The following is a 20,474-nucleotide window of genomic DNA, read 5'->3' on the forward strand; positions in this document are numbered from 1 at the left end:
AGCCGTCCAGTGAGGCCAGGTCTTGTCCACACCGCACTGACCTGCTGGAGGGTCTTGGGTTTCCTGGCATGCAGCACTCCCACCGCCAACCCCAGCTTGCAGCGTCTCGGGAGCCCCTCGCTGGCAGCCCCCCCGGGGGAAGAAAGCCGCACAACCACGGAGAAGGAGGATAAGCACGCAGGACAGGTGAGACCAGCACTGAGTGGCCCATGTCCCCTGTGCTCCCCAGGGAGCACCCCAGCCCCGGGCCAGCCATGGCCTTTGTCCTCTTCGGCAGTGTCTTTGCAGTTAATAGTCCCAGACACCTTCCTCTGGAGGGGAAGACGCAGTGACCGCGGGAGGGGTGAGGGCGGGGTGTGCTTTAGCCCTAAACCCGGGAAGCTGCAGAACTTCCCTGAGCCCCGAATGCACCACATGGGTAAACCTGCAGCAAGCCAGGCCAAGATCTGGACAGATTCTCTCTGGAAACACTTTTCATGTCCAACAATAGAAGGTCTGTTAAACCCCCGTCCGACCCCGGGACGTGGGGCACGTTGTAACCATGGAAACTGAAGGGAAGGCGTTTGAGAGGCTTCTTCTTCGGTGTCTCCCCCAGTGGCCCCTGAAGGTACTGCACCCGGAGGAGAAGCGCTCGCTCTTGTCTCCTCACTTTGGGCCAGGCGGTGCCCACCCCTCACAGCCCCTGCTGCCCGCCTGCTTCTGAGTTGCATGGAAACCTACCGGTCACGAGGCCAAAGCGGGCTCGTCTTGGTGAGCAAAAACAGAGGCCGGTGACAAGGTAAGATGGGGGCTCAAAAGATTTCGTAGAAGAAAAACGTGCACGAGTGTTCCTGTGTGTGTGCACACGTGTCTGTGTGTGGTGACCAGATGCTGTATTAATTGGTGTTGCCTATACAATTATGAGTGGCTTTTATTTTCTGTATTTTCTAAATTTCTTTTTTTTCTAAACACCTGCATATTACGAGAAAAAGAAAAAAACAACAAAGCTGTTGCCATCAAGCACAAGAGCTTGCAAAATAAGATCTTAAAGTACATATTTCAGAATGTTACAGGAGTTTTCTCTGGGTGATAGATGAACGGCCTCCTACTTTTGAAAACAAACTTAAGAAAACCTCTTTGGTAAGTTTTCAGGGACCTGAGCTTTGAGGACAGCATCTGTGGGTGACACCCTCCCCATAGGCAGCTCTGCCTCAGGTACTGGCTGGGCTAGTGGCCGACCAGGCAGAGTCTGGTAGCCGAAGGCCAGTTTACCCTCTTGTGCTCCGCGCTCACCTGCTCAGCTAGGGTCCCGGTAGAGCAGCAGGCAGGTGGGGCTGGCACAGCCATGGGGCCACTGCGGTCAGAGCGGCACATGTGATGGAGGCTGCTGGTGTCCTGTGTGGCCATCCAGGGCACCCGCAGTGTCAGGTGGAGGCCCTGCAGGCGTCCCAAGCCGAGCCCAGCGCGTGTCAGGCGGTGCACATTCCTCCGAGCCCCCCTTCAGCACGCAGCTGCCCGTGGCGGGAGGGTGTATAAGCCGCCAGCCCCCTTGCTAGAGGTGAGCCGAGACTGGGTGAGAGGCCAGAGTGCCTGTTTGCGCCTGAACTGTGGGGTCGCACACCATCGCCGCCACCACACAGGTCATCCATCTTCTGTGCAGGCCGCGGATGATGGGGGCCAGGGACTCGGGGCGTCTTGGGGGCTGGCGGCCTCACCGGGAATGGAGTTTATTGCCAGAGGGGAGGGGAGGGGAGGGGGCAGGCCTTGAACTGCTCAGCCTTGCAGGGGATTCTAGGGCCACCTCTGGTGGGAGGTGCAGGTGAGAAGCCCCAGGAAGTTTCTGGGGCCCCTCCCCCACAGTATTTCAGTCGAAGCCCCTCTGCCGGCATCACCCCCAACTCCGTCCCTCCCGTGGCCGCTGCTGAGAGCCACAGAAGATGGAAAGTTTATGGTGCTTCTCTTCCCATAGGGAAACAAAGCCACAGACACACAGATTCCCTTAAAAAAGCATGAAAGAAAGGAGCCAATAATAGTGGATGTTTGTTATTGACATCCACATGGTTCACGTAGAAATGCTTCACAAGGCTGCACGGGGAGGGGACTAAGGGCCGTTGTTTGCAGTCATGGGGTCTGGGCTCCCCGCTTCGGCCTTCCTGAACCCATTGTGGTGGGAACAGGACTGGGCCAAGTTAGGGCTCCCTCAGGGGCAGGGAGGTTGTTCAGAGAGGAGAGGATGGGGCCTCCTTTCTGTACCAGAACTCAGTTCTGGGTCTAAGCACAGCGTGGCCTCCTGGAGCTGTCAGGACCCTCACCTACCCAGCGGGAGAGGCTTCGTGCCACCTCGTCCTCACGTGCAGCCTGTGCACCTGCGCTGCTGGCTGCACGGGAGCCCTGAGCTCCCGGGGCCTCGGGGCCATTAGCTGTGAGTCCACACTGTGAGGGCCTGCTGTGCTCACAGTGTGCCCCATTCTCCACCAGACTTCTCTTAGAAAAAGTGAGTTGAAGGATAAAATATTCAACAGTTAAGAATTTCAAGGTGGTGACACCGTTGCACTGAAGCACACAGGCCCAGGTACACGGCACGTGCGTTAGAGAAGCTGCAGTGTGGGCTTCGAGGACACTGTGTGCAGGGGGGCAGGAGAGGTTCCGAGACTCACGGGTGGTCCGGTTCCTGCAGGCGCGGCTCCAGACTCCGTTCTCAGCGGCTGTGGGCGAGGGCCGCCTTTCCCAGGTGACTGTGTGTAGAGGGGCTCTGGGGCTGCCCAGGCTCAGCGGGAAGGGCAGCGGTGGGAAGGGAGGTTGCCCGCACTTAGCATCCTGACCTCTCACCTCCTCCTTAGTCAGGGCAGCTAAGTCTGCAGGTGAAGCAGCTGTGTCTGACCAGTGCCTGAGTGGCCCCTTCTTTGTCCAGCTCTAAAGACCTGGAAGACGTGGGCAGGGAGAGAATAACAAAGGGCGGGGCTTGCCCTCTCAGCCAGCCTCTGTGCCAGATTCTGCCTGTGCTTATCCATCAAACCAAAAGGCTGGCGCTCCCATCCCATTTTATAGATTAGAAAAGAGGCACAGAGAGGTTGAGCACCTTGCCATAGGTCACACAGCTGGTGAGGGCAGAGCTGAGAATTGACCCACTACGGTTGGATCTGGAGTCCACATGGTGTGCTGGCCCTGAGGCGACAGCAAAGAGAGAGCGAGGGAGACCAGATACCCCAGATTGAGCCAGGCACACAGGCATGCACCCACACGTGCACGAGGCCTTCACCTTTGAGGCTACAGAAGTCAGAGGAAACCAGAGAGGAATGAGGAGAGGCCAAGGGAGAATGCCCTTCCAGGGGTTCAGTTCCTACGGAGACCGGGGCTGCGAGTATGCGTTCTCTGTGGCTCTCTTGGACCCCACTGCTTTCAGTGATAAGGGGGGAATGAGGTACACAGTCTGGGCTTCAGATTTGTATGGAGACAAAATTTATTAAAACAGGAGTCCAAAAAACCACGAAGGGGATTGGTATGAACATCTCCAGGGCAATTAAGAAACCCTCTGCTGTTTATCTACCTTCTCTCTTATCATGAAAGCAGAGGATCTACTTAACCAGTTATTTCTGTGCTCATCACACTCTTAGGGAATGTAAGGGGTCATAGACTTCCTTTGAAGCTCCCTCAGAGCCGAGGTATGTGGTGGCTACATTTATCCTCCCGTGGCTAAGATGTGGTTTATTGGTAATGACTCCCTCACCCTCCCCGCAAACATAGGGCTTCTCCCCTGTGTGTGTCCTCTGGTGTGCGATGAGACTTGACTTATGACTGAAGTCTCGCCCACACTCCCCGCAAACATAGGGCTTCTCCCCTGTGTGTGTCCTCTGGTGTGCGATGAGACTTGACTTATGACTGAAGTCTCGCCCACACTCCCCGCAAACATAGGGCTTCTCCCCTGTGTGTGTCCTCTGGTGTGCGATGAGATTTGACTTATGACTGAAGTCTCGCCCACACTCCCCGCAAACATAGGGCTTCTCCCCTGTGTGTGTCCTCTGGTGTGCGATGAGACTTGACTTATGACTGAAGTCTCGCCCACACTCCCCGCAAACATAGGGCTTCTCCCCTGTGTGTGTCCTCTGGTGTGCGATGAGATTTGACTTATGACTGAAGTCTCGCCCACACTTCCCACAAACATAGGGCTTCTCCCCTGTGTGTGTCCTCTGGTGTGCGATGAGACTTGACTTATGACTGAAGTCTCGCCCACACTTCCCACAAACATAGGGCTTCTCCCCTGTGTGTGTCCTCTGGTGTGCGATGAGACTTGACTTATGACTGAAGTCTCGCCCACACTCCCCGCAAACATAGGGCTTCTCCCCTGTGTGTGTCCTCTGGTGCTTGGTGAGACTAGACCTATCCTTGGAGCCTTGCCCAGAGCCTCTGTACTTGACTTTTACAACTCTTGATACTCCTGCCCCTATGAGTAATTTGCCTGTGGCCTCTGGGTTCACTTTCTGGCCTGTGCTGGGCCCTGCCTCCATCATTCTCTCATGTGCCCTAGAGCTCCCCATTTGTCCTTTGGGAGAGGAGGAAAAGGCCCTTGAAATCCTCCCCAGCCTTATCCTTTTCAGCAAAGGTTTGGACCTTTCCTTGACCTCTTGATATTCAGGTTTGTTACTCCAGCTGTGTGGATCAGAATATTGCTGCTGCCGATTTTGATAGCCTGGGCAGGGATCCTCTGGTTGGACGCGGTCTCTTGCAGATGTTCTCGGGAGGACCTGAGACGGGTGACTGCATTCCACGTGTTGGCTGAGGATTTTCTGACTGGAGAAGGCCAAAGAGCAGGAGCCACATGGATGAATCTTGGGCTTTGGGTCTGCTAAAAGAGGAAGCTTCTGGTCAGGTAGATGGTTTGTCTCCGGTAAGGCCTGAACCACTAATCATCTCAGTGTTGACAGCGCAAGCTCTGTCTCCCAACAAGTGTGCCTTTACAGTCTACTTTTCCATTCCATTTTTACTCACTCTGTCTTCTTCAGAAATCCAGAAAGCCCGTATCAAGGGCCTCTTCTACCTGTGGCCCTGACTAGGGACCTTCAAGTAGCATCAGAGGCAGTGTCACTCCTTATAAGAGGTGGAACTGCAGTGACTTTTGCCCACATAGGAGTATCTGAAAAGTCCTATCACTTTGTGACAGAGGGGCCACAGGTATTCTATCCTGTTGGGAGAGAACACTCTTGATGATAGGTGGAATCGCCCTGAGTGACTTCCTACGAGGGGAAGGAATTTATTAAGTGAGGGGCACTCATCCTGGAGATCTCCAGATGTGGAAGGCAGGGTAGGGTAGTGGTTAGGGCACCTGTGAGGAAAGCTGGATTTGAGGCTCCTCATTCACAGAGACATATTAGTTGAGCAGCCATTGTGTCTGAATCTCTGTGAGGAAGTGGGATTCAGATTGGACAAGACCGAGTGGTCCAGGTCCCACTGACTAACGGACTCTGGCTCCTGATGCCCCAATTAGGTCATGAATTGCTTCTCTCTCAGTTTTCCATAAAGTGGAAAATAAAATTACGTCCTTCCTCAGAAAGCCTCACGAGTATTCACACCTCATTGATTTCAGTCAGGGTTAGTCCGTTTAAAATGCAGTAGGAAGTCCTGTTTAAAAATACACCCCAGCTCCTGCCCTTCTTCAGCCAGTCCGCTCTCCCCTCTCACCTGGTGATGAACTGACCTCTGAGCGGATTCCCCACTGCTATCTCTTTCCAAAAAATGAGCCAAAGCATCATCTTAGAGCAGAGAACATGCCCCCTGCAGCTGAAAACCGCACGGTTGTTTCACGTCACCCAGGGGGACCCCCATGTCTATGCGTGGAGCACAGGCCCTGAGGCCTCCGTGTTCTGTCCAGCCTGCTTCCTCTCCCTCTGTGCTTCCTTCTTTGACCACCTGCATGGCCTCTGTTTCCTGCCCTGGTGCTGCGGCACTGGCCGTTCCCCTGCCTGGAACACTTTGCCCACAAATGCTGTCTCTGGAGAGCGCCACACCCCACCCCTCCGCTCACAGTGATCCAAGGCACTTTCTCTGGGCTACTTTTCCTCAAAGCACTAACTGCTGTCTGGTATGAGGCACGTGCTGCTCTAGGGCAGTGATTCTGACCGTCCTGTTCAATCTCTATTTCCAGTTCGTGGAGCCCTGTCTGGCACAGTGTATGAACGCATGTGACAACGAACCGAAATGGTGACTGAATGCAAATCAACGTGTACACATATCATCTAGAAATATGGAGGAGATGAAGAAGAAATGGCTAAAGGTGAGAGAGCTGGTAGGTGCTCGAAAATGTGTTTTTTTCCTCTAAGCCTTTCAGCCCTATATGACGTTATATATTTTTTGCATGAGGGATTAAAAAAACTAGAAGAAAAAAATTTTAATATAAAAAGTTTCCCTAAGAGTCAAAGGCTTATGGATCAATGTCTGAAGCATCTTAATTGAAACTTTGCTGACTCCAGACTGGAGTTTACCCTGATGGAGAGCCGGACCATGAAAGCTCCCCAGGAGTGCTTCTTGCTTTGCGTTGGAAGAGCAGTGGCACCCACCTCTGCCCGCCGCCACGAGCTGGCTCTTCCACCCGCTGCCCCGCGGGATGCCGAGCTCCTGGCTGTACTCGTCCCCGTACCAGACCAGCAGTTCACAGCCCGGCCTGACCACCCTGCAGGTTCGGTAGAAGATCTGCCTGTGATACTGGAAGGCCACCAGGTTCTGCTCTTCCTCATCCCGGGCACAGTTCACATACCTGGGGTTGGGGCAGAGAAAGGGACAGAAAGTGCAGGCGATGGGTTCCCTCCACCTGTCAGACCCGAGCCAGCTTCTTGCCGTCGCGGCCTGGTGCTACCCCAGCTGCCGCCGCTGCTGCGCGGGAACCTGCTGCTCACGCCTTCGAGCTTTTCCTGTGGATCCCTATCTCCAGATGCTGTTGCCCATCCAGGCCAGATTGCTTTTCTCTCCTTACCTACTTATCTGTTTTCCAAAGCCCGATTCCAGACCTGTCTCCACCTGGATTGGCCGTAAAACTGGTGACCTCTAAACTCTCAATGAAGTTCTGTTTTTATTCCACAGAACTTGGTGCTTCTAGTTTAGCACACATCCCTCAGCACTCAGCCCCAGCCTATGTTCTCTCGAGAGGCCTGTCTCCAGTCTCCCCACGTGCATCCAGGGCCCCCCATTCACTTGCCTCCCCCAGGTTCCTGTAGAAACTTGGAGAGCTCTCTGACTTAGCTCGAAACACAGAACAATAGTAGTTTATTCATTTTCTGCCTCCCCTGATGAAAGGAGGGGACCTTAGAGAAAGGGGCTGCTCACAACCATCCTGCAGTCTGTTTGTCTCCTGGCTTCAGAACCCAGTTCTCACTGGAAGCAAGGCTGGGAAGGTGGCTGCCCTCACAGACTAAAGGTACCTCCCGTTAGGTTATGGTGGTGCTGTGCACTTCTTGAAAAATAGGAAAATTATGGTTAAATGTTCCTAAAATCAATTGCTTAATGTCTGTCTGCAGTGTGTCCTCCGTAAGGACATGGGTGATGTGATCTGTTTAAGTAATGGACTCCATTTTCTAAACTGGAGCATAATAGCAAGTGCTTGATAAGTGTTAATTAGGTAAATAAGTGTCCCTGGTGAATCTAGACTCCTCAAGTTGTTTTCAAGTACCCCAGTTTTCTTGAGCACAGAGACGTATTTTGAGGACACATACTATATTTTTATTTCCTTTTTTCTGACGTCTCTTGAAATGAAAGAGCATTGTATGGAGAAAAAAGAGGGACAGAAGATGTAAAAACCATTGAGGGGGGCAGTCTGAGAAGGAAAGGGACATGGGCTTGAGAGAGATGAGTGTCCTCTCTGGAACCTGGAAACCTACTGGGCTTACCTCATCCAGTTGGCCCAGGACGTGTCCTTTCCATCCACATACTCGTAGCAGTTTCTCCCTTTGGTGATCTGAGTGTCAGAAAAAGAAGTTAAAGCCTTTTTTCTTTCTTTCTTTTTTTTTTTTGGTGGGAGGTGATAGAAGAATTATTTCACTCTGCTGTCATCAATGCTCTTCAGCCTACATGGATGCAACTGCCAATCGTGACCACGCAATAAGCTCCTTAATCACCATCCTCATGTCTGAGTCTATTTGTCCGCTCAGGCCAAGGGCCCCGCACGGGAGGAGCCGCTTCTTTGTGCCTGTACCACCGTGCTCCCACCTGGCCTCTGATCTTTAAGTAGAAGTTCCGTGTTCATGCAAAGTGCACTCAGTACACAGAGCTAACCGTGTTGTCCCCATCCACGTCCTAGCATGTTGAACGTGAGGCCCCCCCGCCCCATCCACAGAAGGGATGTGGAGGCCAGAGGACAGGGGAAGAGGTGGGTGTTTCTCACCAGCCAGGAGTATCCACTGTTGGCGGCCTCTTCATCTTCTGTGATCTGGCCCTCATAGGGGCCAAAGTGCAGACCCAACGGCAGATCGGATGCCTCGTTCCATACTCCAAGCCCAGCCTCAGGGATGCCTGATGGTCTGATACTTAATCCAGGGGGCAGAGTGAGGGCTGAGCGGTTGGGATGCCCCTTCTCCACTGCACTGTCCTTTACAAATGAAGGGGCCCCGTGAGCAGCACAGCTGTCAATGAAGAAGTTCTGACACTTCTCACAATCTGGAGGCGAGAGCGACAGGGATTAGGGAAGATACAGTGCGTGTTCCTGGTTGTAAAGACCTTCAGAAAGAACCAGGGCGCTCATGTCATTTGGCCTCAATCCTGTACCCCAAGTCAGTAGACAAAGGGGATGATTTGGGGACTAAATGCTAAGGTGAGATTATTGTAGCAAGACATAACAGCCTTCTCTGTAATGGGCCAGTGGGGTCACTCACAGAGGTAGTCGTCATCCTGGGGCTCGCTGACCTCTTGGTACACGTGGCCCTTTCTTTCTCGTAGGCTATACATCTTCACTTCAATCTGCTTTGCTCTGCGTTCTAAGTTGGAGAAGAGTAGGTAAGCAAGGTTGGTGGGGTCTGGAGTGTTGGTCCCTGTTTTATCAGAAAATGTGAAATCCCCTCCCATCAAATCATCGCCTGTCCTTCTGTATACTTTGTTTTTCCCCCGTTTAGCTACTGGTTCAGACAGACCGAGGCTCCACACTGACTACAGACGCCCAGTTCAATGTTAGCTTCCTGTTCTTCCCATTATTAGGTTTAACTTCCCAACCTTTCTACGTAGAAAATGGTTCATTGACACATTTACTCATTCAGAAAATATTGGTTAAGGCACATTACATGTTAGGCATTGAGCAGAGGCCTTAACTAAGAAAGCATGGTCACTGTTATCACAGATGGATTTTTGAACGTGTATGTGTCCGTACTTTTATAATTAATTTAATGTTTTCAAACACTATACGAGTTATGTATCCTTACGTTTACTTTAGAGATTAGCAATCAGGACCTCAGAAGACATGTAAGATTTTCCCAAGGCCCCAGTGCTAACTTCAGGTCTCAGATCAGTCCAGCCTAAACCCACGCCTACCCCAAGTCCACCCCACACACCTAGGCCATACTAATCAGCGTTTCTAGAAGAATTAGAGGGACTAAAGCCCCCACGTTATTTTCTCTCACCCAGCTTTTGTCTAGTGTGCCATGCAGAGGTGCTTGCTGCTCCGGGAGGGGGCGCTGGGCTCTGGGCCTGCGCAGGGCCACTTGCCTTCTGCAGTTGCGCTGCTCCTGGCAATTTCTTCAAACTAGATTCATTACTTAATGGCACCGGGGGCACTGCCTTCAACGGGAGAGTCACATAGTGAAAGACAACATGCATTTCTTTAGTTCTTTAGGGCTTATGAAGTGTTTTCACATGCATGACTTTAGTTAATACTCCAACAACCCTTGGAAATACCCCGGGCGGGTGGAGTCTGAACACTAGAGCGTAAATAAAGGGCCTAAGTGGGTAGTGAATCAAGACTAGAACCCATATCTTAAGGTTCCTTCCCTTCAACTTTCTCTCAAATTTCTCCATAAAAGTGAGAGCGAGTCTAATTGGGAAGAATCAACAAAGTCTGGGAAAGAAGCGGGGGGTAAGGGCTTATAGAAAAAAAGAGGGGGTCTTTTATTAAATTAGTGGACCTCTGATGGACGAGGAAATGTGGAAAAGTACAGAGGGGACAAAACACTTCTGGAAAATGAGGTGACAGAGCAGTGAGATTGGGAAGAGAACAAAGAAATGGTATGGCAGAAACTTATCTAGACAATAAAGAAAATGATGCTGAACGTTGCAGGTTGCCATATCCTAGAGAGAATGTTTGGAATCAGAGTAGCTGGTTCCCATCGATTCTGCTTGAATAAGGCTGTACGACTAGCTAGTTCTCCTCAGTTTCCTGAACCATAAATTGGCATACATGCTAATTCTTAACGTCACAGTGGACATGCAATTTAATAACGTTCACCAAATTGTTTTGTGAGCTACTGATATGTAGTACAGTGTGAACGTGAGAGTCCAGCCCTGCTATCAATTCACCCCCTCAACTGTCTCCCTATTTGAAATCTAGCTCACAGATACTATCTTCAGCACTCCTTGACCCTCTTACTTCTAGGTGAATGTTTAAATGTGGAGTCACGCATTCAGAAAACCTCCAGGGGGCCCTCAGGGGCCTTGAGCTGGGCCTGGGACTTCTGAGAAGAAACGGGTATGGAGCAGGCTCTCAAAGCTTGCAACGCAGGGGCAGGCTAAGCAAATGATTCCAAACATGACAGTTGCCTAATTAGAGCCCGGAGGAAGGAGCTGTTACTTTCTCCTGCAAGAATGAGCATTTGAAATCAGTTCCAGAGGGATGAGTTTCTGTTGAAACGCGGGTAACCTATATGAAGTCCTAAAGTTATTTTCTTATTTGTCGTTTTCAGTGATCAAACTTGAAGCTAGTCAGGGCTGGGAGATGCTTCCTCTTATTAGAGTAGCAGGCTCTGAGGTTGGGGGTCCATCTCCTTCTTCGTCTCGGACAATCCACTCTACAAATTGCCTACAGATCTGTAAGCTTCCCTTAGTCAGATGGTCTTAGCATGTCACTCACTTTGGCGTAGCAGAAAACAACTGAGGTTGAAATCACCCGTCATGTGAATGATATAAAGATGTATGTATGAATAAGACAGTGTAAACTTTATAAAACTATGGAAGTTCTACTCAGCTTGTAAGTGTTTTAGAGAAGGAGCTTTGGATGAGATTGCCCTACCAGTGATACTGTGATCTCAGGCATATACTCAAACATTTCTTTACCTCAGTTTCTTGATCTATTCAATATAAATGGTGATAGTTACACTACCTATAGGTGCTACAGGATTGTTTTAAGGTCTAAAGTGAGTTTATTCATGTAAAATAGAGCCTGAAGTATTATGAAAATAACGTGACAATAGAACAACCTACTACTGTTGCTATTCTTATTAACGATAAAAATGATGATGATATCAGACATTGTGCTAAAGAATCATGAAAGGAAGCAGCAGTTTCTAGGATACTCTGTGTATTCTCCTATTCTTACCTGTGATTGGATCCATGAGGAAGGTTTTCTTGTCAACAGGATTTGGGAAATACTTACCTTCTGGTGTTTACTGTGCTCCACTCTGAAGGCCACCCAAGAAGGTTTAACTAAAAGATGATGAGAAATCAGTGTTTTGGTTGGTAAATGTTTCCAGACTCTGGGCATCTGAATTAAGGACACAGAATTCTGAACCAGAGAGTGACAAGTGCAAGGATTACCAAAGGGGGAATGGAAAATGATTTCTGTATCATCAATGCCTATGCTTCCACTGGGAGCATCACAGTTTCCTTAAAATTAAAAAAAAAATAGACATAAACCTCATCTGTGCTTCATCCTATGTTCATAAAGTATCTAATACATTTACTTCATGACAAAAATACTCAACAAAGTAGGAATAGAAGGAAGTTACCTCAATATAATAAAGGTCATATATGAAGGGTCCACCTCTAACATCATACTGATTGGTGGAAAAAGTGATCTCTTCTAAGATCAAGAAAAAAAGGAAAGGATGCCCACTCTCACCACTTCTATTCAACATAGTACTAGAAGTCCTAGCCAGGGAATTAGATAAGAAAAGGAATCAAAAGGCTTGCAGTTTGGAAAGAAAGAAGTAAAATTAGGTTTGTTCACAGATGACATGATTTTATGTGTAGAAAATCTCTAATATTCCACAGAAAACACTGTTAGAACTAAAAAAAGAATTTAGTAAAGTTGCAGGATACAAAATCAACACTCAAAAATCTTCCTATGCACTCGGGACTTCCCTGGTGGCGCAGTGGTTAAGAATCCACCTGCCAATGCAAGGGACACGGGCTCGAGCCCTGGTCCAGGAAGATCCCACATGCCGCGGAGCAACTAAGCTCGTGTGCCACAACTACTGAGCCCGCATGCTGAAACTACCAAAGCCCGCGCGCCTAGAGCCCGTGTTCCACAACAAGAGAAGCCACTGCAACGAGGAGCCCACGCACTGCAAAGAAGAGAGCCCCCTCTCGCCGCAATTAGAGAAACCCCGCACGCAGCAACGAAGACCCAACGCAGCCAAAAAAAAAAAGAGAGAGAGAAAACTATTGAGAATTATACTGGAAAACCTATACATCCACCTCCATTCAGTCTTATGTCACCATTCTGCCACAACCACTGCGGGTCTTTTAATTTCTATTTCAAAATTCGAAAACAAACAAAAAACTAACCAAGACACAATGAAGCCACCTGCCAGCCCTTACTCCTTTGGTGATGAATTTGGTACTTCTTATTCACATTCAAATTTTTATACATTTACGGCCTTTTAATGTACCTATAAACAATATATATATATATATATTTTCCAACAAAAGGTCTCATATTTATTACTGAGCCAAAGCACTAATGCAGAAACACTGACACAAGGAGAAAAATCATTTTTTCCCAATAAAACAAATGGATGCATTTGTCCAGATAGTAGTGATGCTTTCAGAGTGATATGGTAAGATGCAAGTGACCTTCCACAGCATAAATACATGTGCCACCTCATGGGTGGCTCCCTATAGACCCAGCTTGGTTCTTCTCTAGTGTCTTCTCTTGGAGCTGTACCTGGTTTTATTACCAGTTTTCATTTGAGTCCACTGGGGAATGGGACGATTCTCCTTTGGTTTCTGGCCCAGGAATCGCTCGATCGTGAAAGTCTTGTGAGAAGACATGGTGAGGAGCAGAGTCAACTGCACGTCGGATGGCAGAGAAGGGGAGGCTAATTATTTTACATATTTAAAAACTTTATATGGATAGTCTCTTACTGTATAATATTCTGTTTTGCATCTTGCTTGTTGGGTGAAAAATTATGGGTTTTTTTTTTTTTTTTTTGCTAATGCCTGAGACGCAGCTGAGACCCAAACCCAGGTTGTTTTCAGGAAGACACCTCTAAATCTTCCTGGCCCCTCACCTTGCTGCCTTGGAGTCCATTCTTCATCAGAATCCTCAGGGTCACCCACCTGGGCTTTGATGGCCTGCCTGCGGTGACACATGAAAGCTGGCCGAGGGGCTCTGAGACCTGGAAAGGAGCAAAATCTTGGTTCCAAAAGGGAAGAGCTGGAAGGAGGAACAAAGCCCAGAGGCGATGGAAAGTGCCACAGAGTCAGTGTGACTTGGTAGGATGGGCTGGGAGAGTCTGGAACCAGGCAAGGGGTGAGCTCTGCGCTGCCAGGGCCAGGCCCACACTGAATACAGAAGAACACACATTTCCTGCAGGTTGGTCTCCACACGGAAGGCAACTGTGAGCAGATGAAGCCATCTCAGAGAGAGCCAAGCTAACACTGAGACCGAAGACCTGGTTCATGCTTCCCAGGCTCCCAGGCACCCAGCATTTCCTGTTACCTATAGTAATCAGTGCTTCATAGTTCTTTTTCACATTCCTATATCGGATTTTTTCCCATTCTCCCATCTCTGTCCATTCTTCCTTGGAGAAGTATATGGAAATGTCTTTGAAAGCATCTTTGGCCTAGAGAGAATAATCGATTTCATCAGTGACTTACTAATCTAAGTCAGAACTTAGAGCTGGGCCCTCTCCTCCACCTTGTGCAGGGTGTAGCCTGAGGCCGCTGGGTGGTCTCTGTGAGACAAGGATGAAGGTTTTCCTTCCTGACCGTGTCCTGCTTAACTGAGCAAACACTGAGCATTTTCCTAACTCTCCCTGGACACACAGCAGTTGACGATGCTATAGTGTCCTGTCCCCCCCACCCCGCCCCGCCCCACCATCTTAGACAGGACCGGGCACCCCCATCCTGTGTACCTTCACAGAGAAGGTCACCCAGTGGTGCAGGCCAGGAGTCTGTGGCCCTCCAGGGACCAGCTCCTTGTCCCTCCTGTAGAGCCGGCCTAGAGCCAGGCTCTGCCTCCTCCACCGCTCACCGTGGGCTTCCACGCTGTTCTCCCAGCATCTCCCTCAGTGCTGTCCTCCGGCCACCTGTCGGTGCTCATGGGCCTGGGACCGCCTCAAGGCCAAGGTGCCTGTGGAAGGAGAAGGTGCTGAGGTAGCCCAGGCCCCTGCCCAGAGCTAGGTCTGTGTTCCTCGGCTGGGGTGTCCCGAGCAGGAAGGTGTGAGGACCCCGGCAAGGATTAGAGGATGTGGAGGGTATTGATGGGGTGGACGGATCGTCGCCAGCCACGACAGTCCAGCCTAACGTGAACTAGATTCGGCTTCTTTGGCCCCCCTGCAACTCGGGCCCTCTGAGGAAAGGCACTGGGGGGGCTGTGTCTGTGGGTGCCTGAGGGAGTCCTGAGGAGACCTGGAAGCCCCGGACTGCTGGGCTGGGGTCAGGTTGACAACCAGGGCTCTCTTCCAGCGAGGGACAGGGACTATTTCTCCAAGAAGGGCTTTGGGGATCTCCACCTGGGGACTCCGGAAAAATCTGAGCAAAACGTGCGTTCTATGTCTAAGGGAGAGATCGCTCAGCCTGAGGAGATTTGGGTCACTCTGGCTAAGGGAATTGGGGTTCCTCAGACCCGAGGGGATTCAGGGTCCCTTAGGCTGATGGTATCTGGCGTCTTTTGGCTGAAGGGATGTAGAAGGCGCAGGTTGAGAGAACTTGGGACCTTTGAGCCTGAGGAAATCCGGGGTCTCTCCTTAAGGGGCTTTAGGTTCTCCCACATTGAGGGCACCTGGGGTCTTTGAGGATGAAGGGGTTAAGAGTTCCCGGGCTGAGGGTAGTCAGTGCCTCTGAGGGTAGGGAAATTTGGCCTCTCTGCGGGTGCTATTTTTAGGGCGCCTAACCTCTAGGGGTTACTCCAGGTATTTGGGGGGGTCTAAGCATCAGGGGATTTGGTGTTTCTGTGGGTGAAGGGACTTTGGGTCCCTGAAGCTGAGGAGATGTGAGGTCCCTCAGGTTAGGACCCGGGGTCCCTCCAAGCTGACGGGATTTGGAGCCCCTCAGGGTGAGGGGATCTGGGGCCTCCCAGCCTGGAATTTGAAGGCCTCGGGCTGAGGGTTTATAAGGGTTTCGCAGTTCCCGTCAGTCTCCCCGCTGTCCCCTCGCAGGGCCCACCCCGGCCCGGTGCGCGCTCCGGCTTCTGCAGCTTCGCGAACTCCTGAGGTGAGGCGAAGCGAAGGGCGCGGAGCCGGCTTGTAAAGCCCCGTCAGGTGCAAGCCACCAATCGGTGCTGCGACAGAAGCGGTCCCGCCAATAGGCGGCCGGGACGGTGCGGAGGGCGCAGAAGGTCCCGCCCCACCACTCGGGGATTGGCTGCTCTGGGTCCCGCGCGTGTCTGAAAGGAAGCCTCCAGCGCGCAGGAGCAGCTTCGCGGTTTTCCCTGACTGGTTTTTCCGCCCGCCGTCAGGCAGCCCGTCTTAATCCTGGAGCCTCAGGCGGGCGGTGGGTCTTTAGGGTGGCCGTGGCGTCCAGTGCCCTGAACAAGGGTCTTTGCTCCACCGGACTGTAGTCGTGCTCCCGAACTTTCTCCTAGGCCCACCTGTTCCCTTCCTTGTAAAATCCAGTTTTGGCAAGAACTGTTTGGGATGAGCATTGCTTTATTCAGGGGAAAACTAGGTAATTAACTAAAATCTGATGACACACAAAATAAACAACATACGGTCAAAGATTTAAACGCAACAAATGGAATAATAAGTATATTAGAAAAAACACTGGGAGAATTTTAAATCTCAAAGTAGAAGTGGCACTTAGGAGTAATCTGTATGTTTAAGCAATGTAGGTCTAAAAAGGCTTCAGAAATGAGATATAAATGAAACCAGAAAGCCCTGCAAGTGTTTTCCATTAAAGTGAGGCATCAAATTCGAGGATAATGGATCTGCAGAGGGGGCTTCATAAGGTAAAATGGGGAGAGTGTTTCTGCCCCTTACCTAGCTTTGGTTACAGAAACGTAACATGATTTCCATGTGTTGGAAGCAAGACAGCTGACTGTAGAATTATTGTCAAGGTGGGACCACGAGTGCTGGTTGGGGGTCTGGATGGAGAGATGTTACCAGAAAACTGGGTTTGCCTCTTGGTGGGTGTCGAGCCAAAAGACACAACCTAGCCAAAGATTGGGAGAAGGAGGGATTTATTACTTGCAGCAAGTAAGGAGAACACCAGGGATCTTGTCAAAAGAATGTCTCCCCAAACCCCCAAACTGGGGAAGTTTTAAGCTATGCGTACATGCGTGTTCATGGAGGGCCTTGGGCAGTAGGCAGAGTGCAAGCTTTAGATGATTGAAGTCTTGAGGGTCAGAAGCGGTCACCATCGGCCACCCTTAGGTTACATTTTATCTGGCGTTGATAGATGATGTAGATATAGATATCTATTCTTTTTCAGATTCTTTCCCCTTATAGGTTATTACAAAACATTGAGTGTAGTTCCCTGTGCTATCCAGTAGGTCCTCGTTGATTATCTGTTTTATAAATAGCAGTGTGTATGTGTTAATCCCAAACTCTTAATTTATCCCTCCCCCTGCCTTTCCCCTTTGGTAACAATAAGTTATAAGATTTTATATTCCTCAGAAATGGGGGAGCTGAAAGAGAGGTATCATTTTCAATGGAAAAGCATTCAAAAGAAGATTGAAGCTCCAGCCAAGATTATTAGATGTACAGCCTTGGGAAAAAATCACTTAATTTCTGTAAAGTTGAGCTGACAAATAAGACAATAACCCTCCACTGAACTTGCTTATAATCAAGTGAGGGAAATATCAAATGGAAGTGTTAGAAACATCTTGTTTTACACGAGCCTTATACACTGCTCTACGTTCATTACAGTTTGGCTCACACATCTGTTCACTGAAGTTACAATGTTCTCAAATTCTGTTACTGATCCTCCAGAGTGGGCCCCGATAAGGGTCCCCCTGCCCAGTGTCACTGGAGCCAACAGAACGAGACTGAGTTTGGTTCAGAAGCAAAGGAAAACTTTATATTTTGATCAGAGAATGAACAGGTGACAGCGTGCGTTCCCCCGCGGGCTGTGGGCGGGGCTGCTGTGTAGGGATCCCAGCAGCCTCAGCGGGAGGGAGGGGGCGGAGCTCTCGAGGGCCGGGTTGGCTGGAGCTCAGGCTCTATATCGTGGAGTCTGCACGGGGCCCCGCGAGCTGAGGTGTCGACCCAGCCATTCTGCACTAGGAAATTGGGTCTGAAGTGCCGGGTGTGGGACCTCTGCATGCGGAACCCTAGGAGCACGTGAAATTAGACAAAGCACAGAGGAATAAATGTTAGACTATATTTTATTGCCCAGATTCTATTTTTATCTCCCAGGAATTTTTCATGGGCTTTGCCGGTGACAAACCTCTCCTCTGCCTTTTGTCCCATTCCTCATTCTTGGGGCGCTGTGGGTGCAGACCCCTCTTCTGTAACTACTTTGTGCTGAGTTGGGAGTCCTCATACGCGGGGGGAGGGGCAGAACTTCTCCCCAGCAGCCTCCAGGTGAGGTTGATTGTCCCCAGGCCTCCTGCCTCACTGCTCGTCCGCCTGAGCGCCAGCATTGGAAGTGTTATAGATCCTAATGACCTTTAAGGGTCCAGGAAAGAGATGCGCAGAGACGCTGGGGGGGAGCCGGTTTTACCCCGCCCCACATTTGTTCGGCCGCCTTAGGCTGACGGTTTCTGCCAGCCTAGATGCTCTGACCGGTAGTCTGCGCTTTCTTCAATTAGGCCCCTGAATTAACGTGCAAACAGCACCAGGTGTCAGAGTCCTGCCCGCTCAACTCCCAGACAGTCCAGGGCCGGTGGTGATCCAGGACCATGACGGCCACTGAGTCAACGGCCTTTTGAAGTAGCCAGGAGTCCAGCTGGTCTTATTGGCCGCCGTCACCGCGGTGTCTGTAGGCTTTTCTGTGGTGACAGGGTGATATATGGTTCCCCCGCCAAGCTTATTAGCTCCCCTCTGGGTGCCGTAAGTCCTGCAAGCAGTAGTCTGCTCTTTTGGGGCACACTCTTGTTGTTTTCTGAGAGAAGCTCCAGGTCAAGTGATGGTCACACGAGTCGTCATGGGGGCCCGTTGCCCCCGGTTGTCTCTCTGGAGGTTGGAGTTGGAGGGCCTCCTCACCCGAGGTCAGTGTGCCCACGGAGCGACCCCTGCAACTTCAGGGCATGGTGGGTGGTTAGGATCACCACGTGGGGTCCTTTTCCCTTAGGAGGGAGCTGGATTTGTGGGCTGCTGATTTCCAGGTTTTTAGATACCGCCAGTATCCTGGCTGGATGGGGCGGCGGGCCAAGCCCATGGTGACCGTAGTTTATCCTACCTGGAGGGCATTCTTGCGTTGTTCCATTTCAAGTGGTCCCAGTTTTTGCACTAACACTCCAAGGGCGATTCACATTCTATGGGGATGTAAAGTTCAAAGGGTTTAGCCAAATTAGGGAGTTCCAGGGCGAGTGTCTGAATTGACTGCTCTTTGCATTCTTGAAAGGCCGCTTCTGGATTCTATTCGAAAGGATCATCATCTTTTCCTTTCAGTGTTTCATATAGAGGCCCAGCTATTAGACTGTAGTTAGGGATCCAGGTGCAGCAATCCCCGGCCTCCCCAGGAACCCCTAAGCTGTCTTCAAGTTTTAGAAGGGGTCAGACTGCAAATGGGTTCTTCCCTTTCCTGGGATGGGCTTCTCCGACCTTCTGTGAGAATGAAGCCAGGCAGGTCACTTTAGTCTGTGAGATTTGAGCCTTTTTCTTCGACACCTTCTATCCTTTATTGGCTAGGTAGTTCAGAGGCCTCCTTAGTAGGGCTGGCGATCAGAATGTCGTCTGCATATTGAAGGAGGGTTCCCTTTTGCAGAGGTAGAACTTTTAGGTGTTTAGCTAACGTTTCTCCAAAGATGGTGTGGGAATTTTTGAACCCTTGGGGCAGGACGGCCCAGCAGTATTGTTTTTGTTGTATGTTGAGTCCTGCCACTCACAAGCCAAGATTTCTTGTGACTCTGGGACTAATGGAATACAGAAGAAGGCATCATTGAAGTCTAATACAGAATACCATGTCCTGGTGGATGGTAGAATGACCAGCAGGGTGTAGGAATTAGGAACTACTGGATGTATATCCTCGGTGGCTTCATTGACTGTCCTGACATCCTTTACCAGGTCCCCAGCAGCCCACGGGGCTCTCGTGGTCAGGCCCCTCCCAGGATACAGAGCTCCCCTGGACAGGTACCCCGGCAGGGCTGGGCTCACAGGAACCGTGCACATAGCCCTCATTGCAGAGCACCCCCAGCTCACCTGTCGCTCGGAGCTGACACAGAGCACCTCAGAGCAGGACTTGAACTAACAAACAGCAGCTCCGACAGGTCTGTGACCCTGGGCATCACCCTGTGCGGCCTCCCTCCGCCTGGTCTTCCAGAGACTTCCACTGCAGCTGGGGCACCAGGCCCTGTCTCCACCCACCACCCCTCCTCTCCCTGACTCCTGGGTTCCTCTCATTAGGAGAGGGTCTTCTTGAAGTTGTCTCCCACTCACGGGCCAGATAAAATGATTAGAAAACAAGCCAGAGCTGCAGCCCCTTGTCTAGCCTGACTCTCAGGAGCCCACACCTGTTCCTTGGACCTGGCTGGTTCAGCAAGGTCCATTTTCTGCAACTGTGAGCCCCTGAGGGGTGAGGATTGGCTGACCTGGGCAGCTGACCGTGCGGGCCAGCCCTCCCCAGGTGTGCCTGGGTTGAGGTCAATATAAACACCGCTCCAGGCAGCAAGAGCCCCTGCAGCTGTGCCTGACGCCATATTCTCTGCCCCGTCAGCAGTGTCGGGGGCTGGGCTGGTGGGTGGGAGTGAGGGGCCACGGCTTTGGGGGTGGCCCGGTGTGAGTGGGGCTCTGCTGGACTTTCTGCAGGAGTTGCCAAGCTGCCACCTGCTAAAGAAGAGGATGTGTCACCCGTAACTGCCACTGGAATTTCTCCCCGGGCAGAGGTGAGGAAGGAAAAAAGCAGTGGGGGCCTGGACAGGAGGGGTATCTCAGGCAGGGAAATGGAAAGCTTCCAGAAGAGCGCCCGGGGCCAGGACCATCCTGGCTGGCCTGCAGGCACCAAGTCGGCAGGCATGCTGTCGCTGGGGTGGCTCCACGGCCCTTCCT

At 50.9% G+C, this 20,474-nt stretch overlaps 2 protein-coding genes and 1 pseudogene across 2 annotated transcripts in view; 1 reads left to right on the top strand and 2 right to left on the bottom strand.

The window, feature by feature from the left end:
- DRC4 (dynein regulatory complex subunit 4) overlaps positions 1-19,781 on the top strand; it is a 44,892-nt gene extending 25,111 nt beyond the window's left edge. The window contains exon 13 of the mRNA XM_089903462.1: positions 75-19,781. The gene's annotated coding sequence lies outside the window, so the exon portion shown is untranslated. The remainder of the gene's footprint in view (positions 1-74) is intronic.
- PRDM7 (PR/SET domain 7) lies at positions 3,401-14,428 on the bottom strand. Its single transcript, XM_089903469.1, has 10 exons — positions 14,360-14,428; positions 13,826-13,949; positions 13,395-13,502; positions 11,533-11,586; positions 9,573-9,725; positions 8,835-8,936; positions 8,348-8,619; positions 7,854-7,921; positions 6,531-6,727; positions 3,401-4,822 (listed from the first exon to the last, which is right to left on the bottom strand). Exons 1-10 carry the CDS (start codon positions 14,426-14,428, stop codon positions 3,582-3,584), a joined length of 2,388 nt encoding a protein of 795 aa, XP_089759595.1. The 3' UTR covers positions 3,401-3,581.
- LOC111179375 (large ribosomal subunit protein eL39-like) lies at positions 13,000-13,175 on the bottom strand (annotated as a pseudogene).
- Positions 19,782-20,474: the final 693 nt, after the last annotated feature.

Source organism: Delphinapterus leucas, chromosome 20 (assembly GCF_059928025.1).
Source record: "Delphinapterus leucas isolate spDelLeu-1000000601 "Yukka" chromosome 20, BTC_Dleu_Yukka2, whole genome shotgun sequence".
Lineage (NCBI taxonomy): Eukaryota > Metazoa > Chordata > Mammalia > Artiodactyla > Monodontidae > Delphinapterus > Delphinapterus leucas.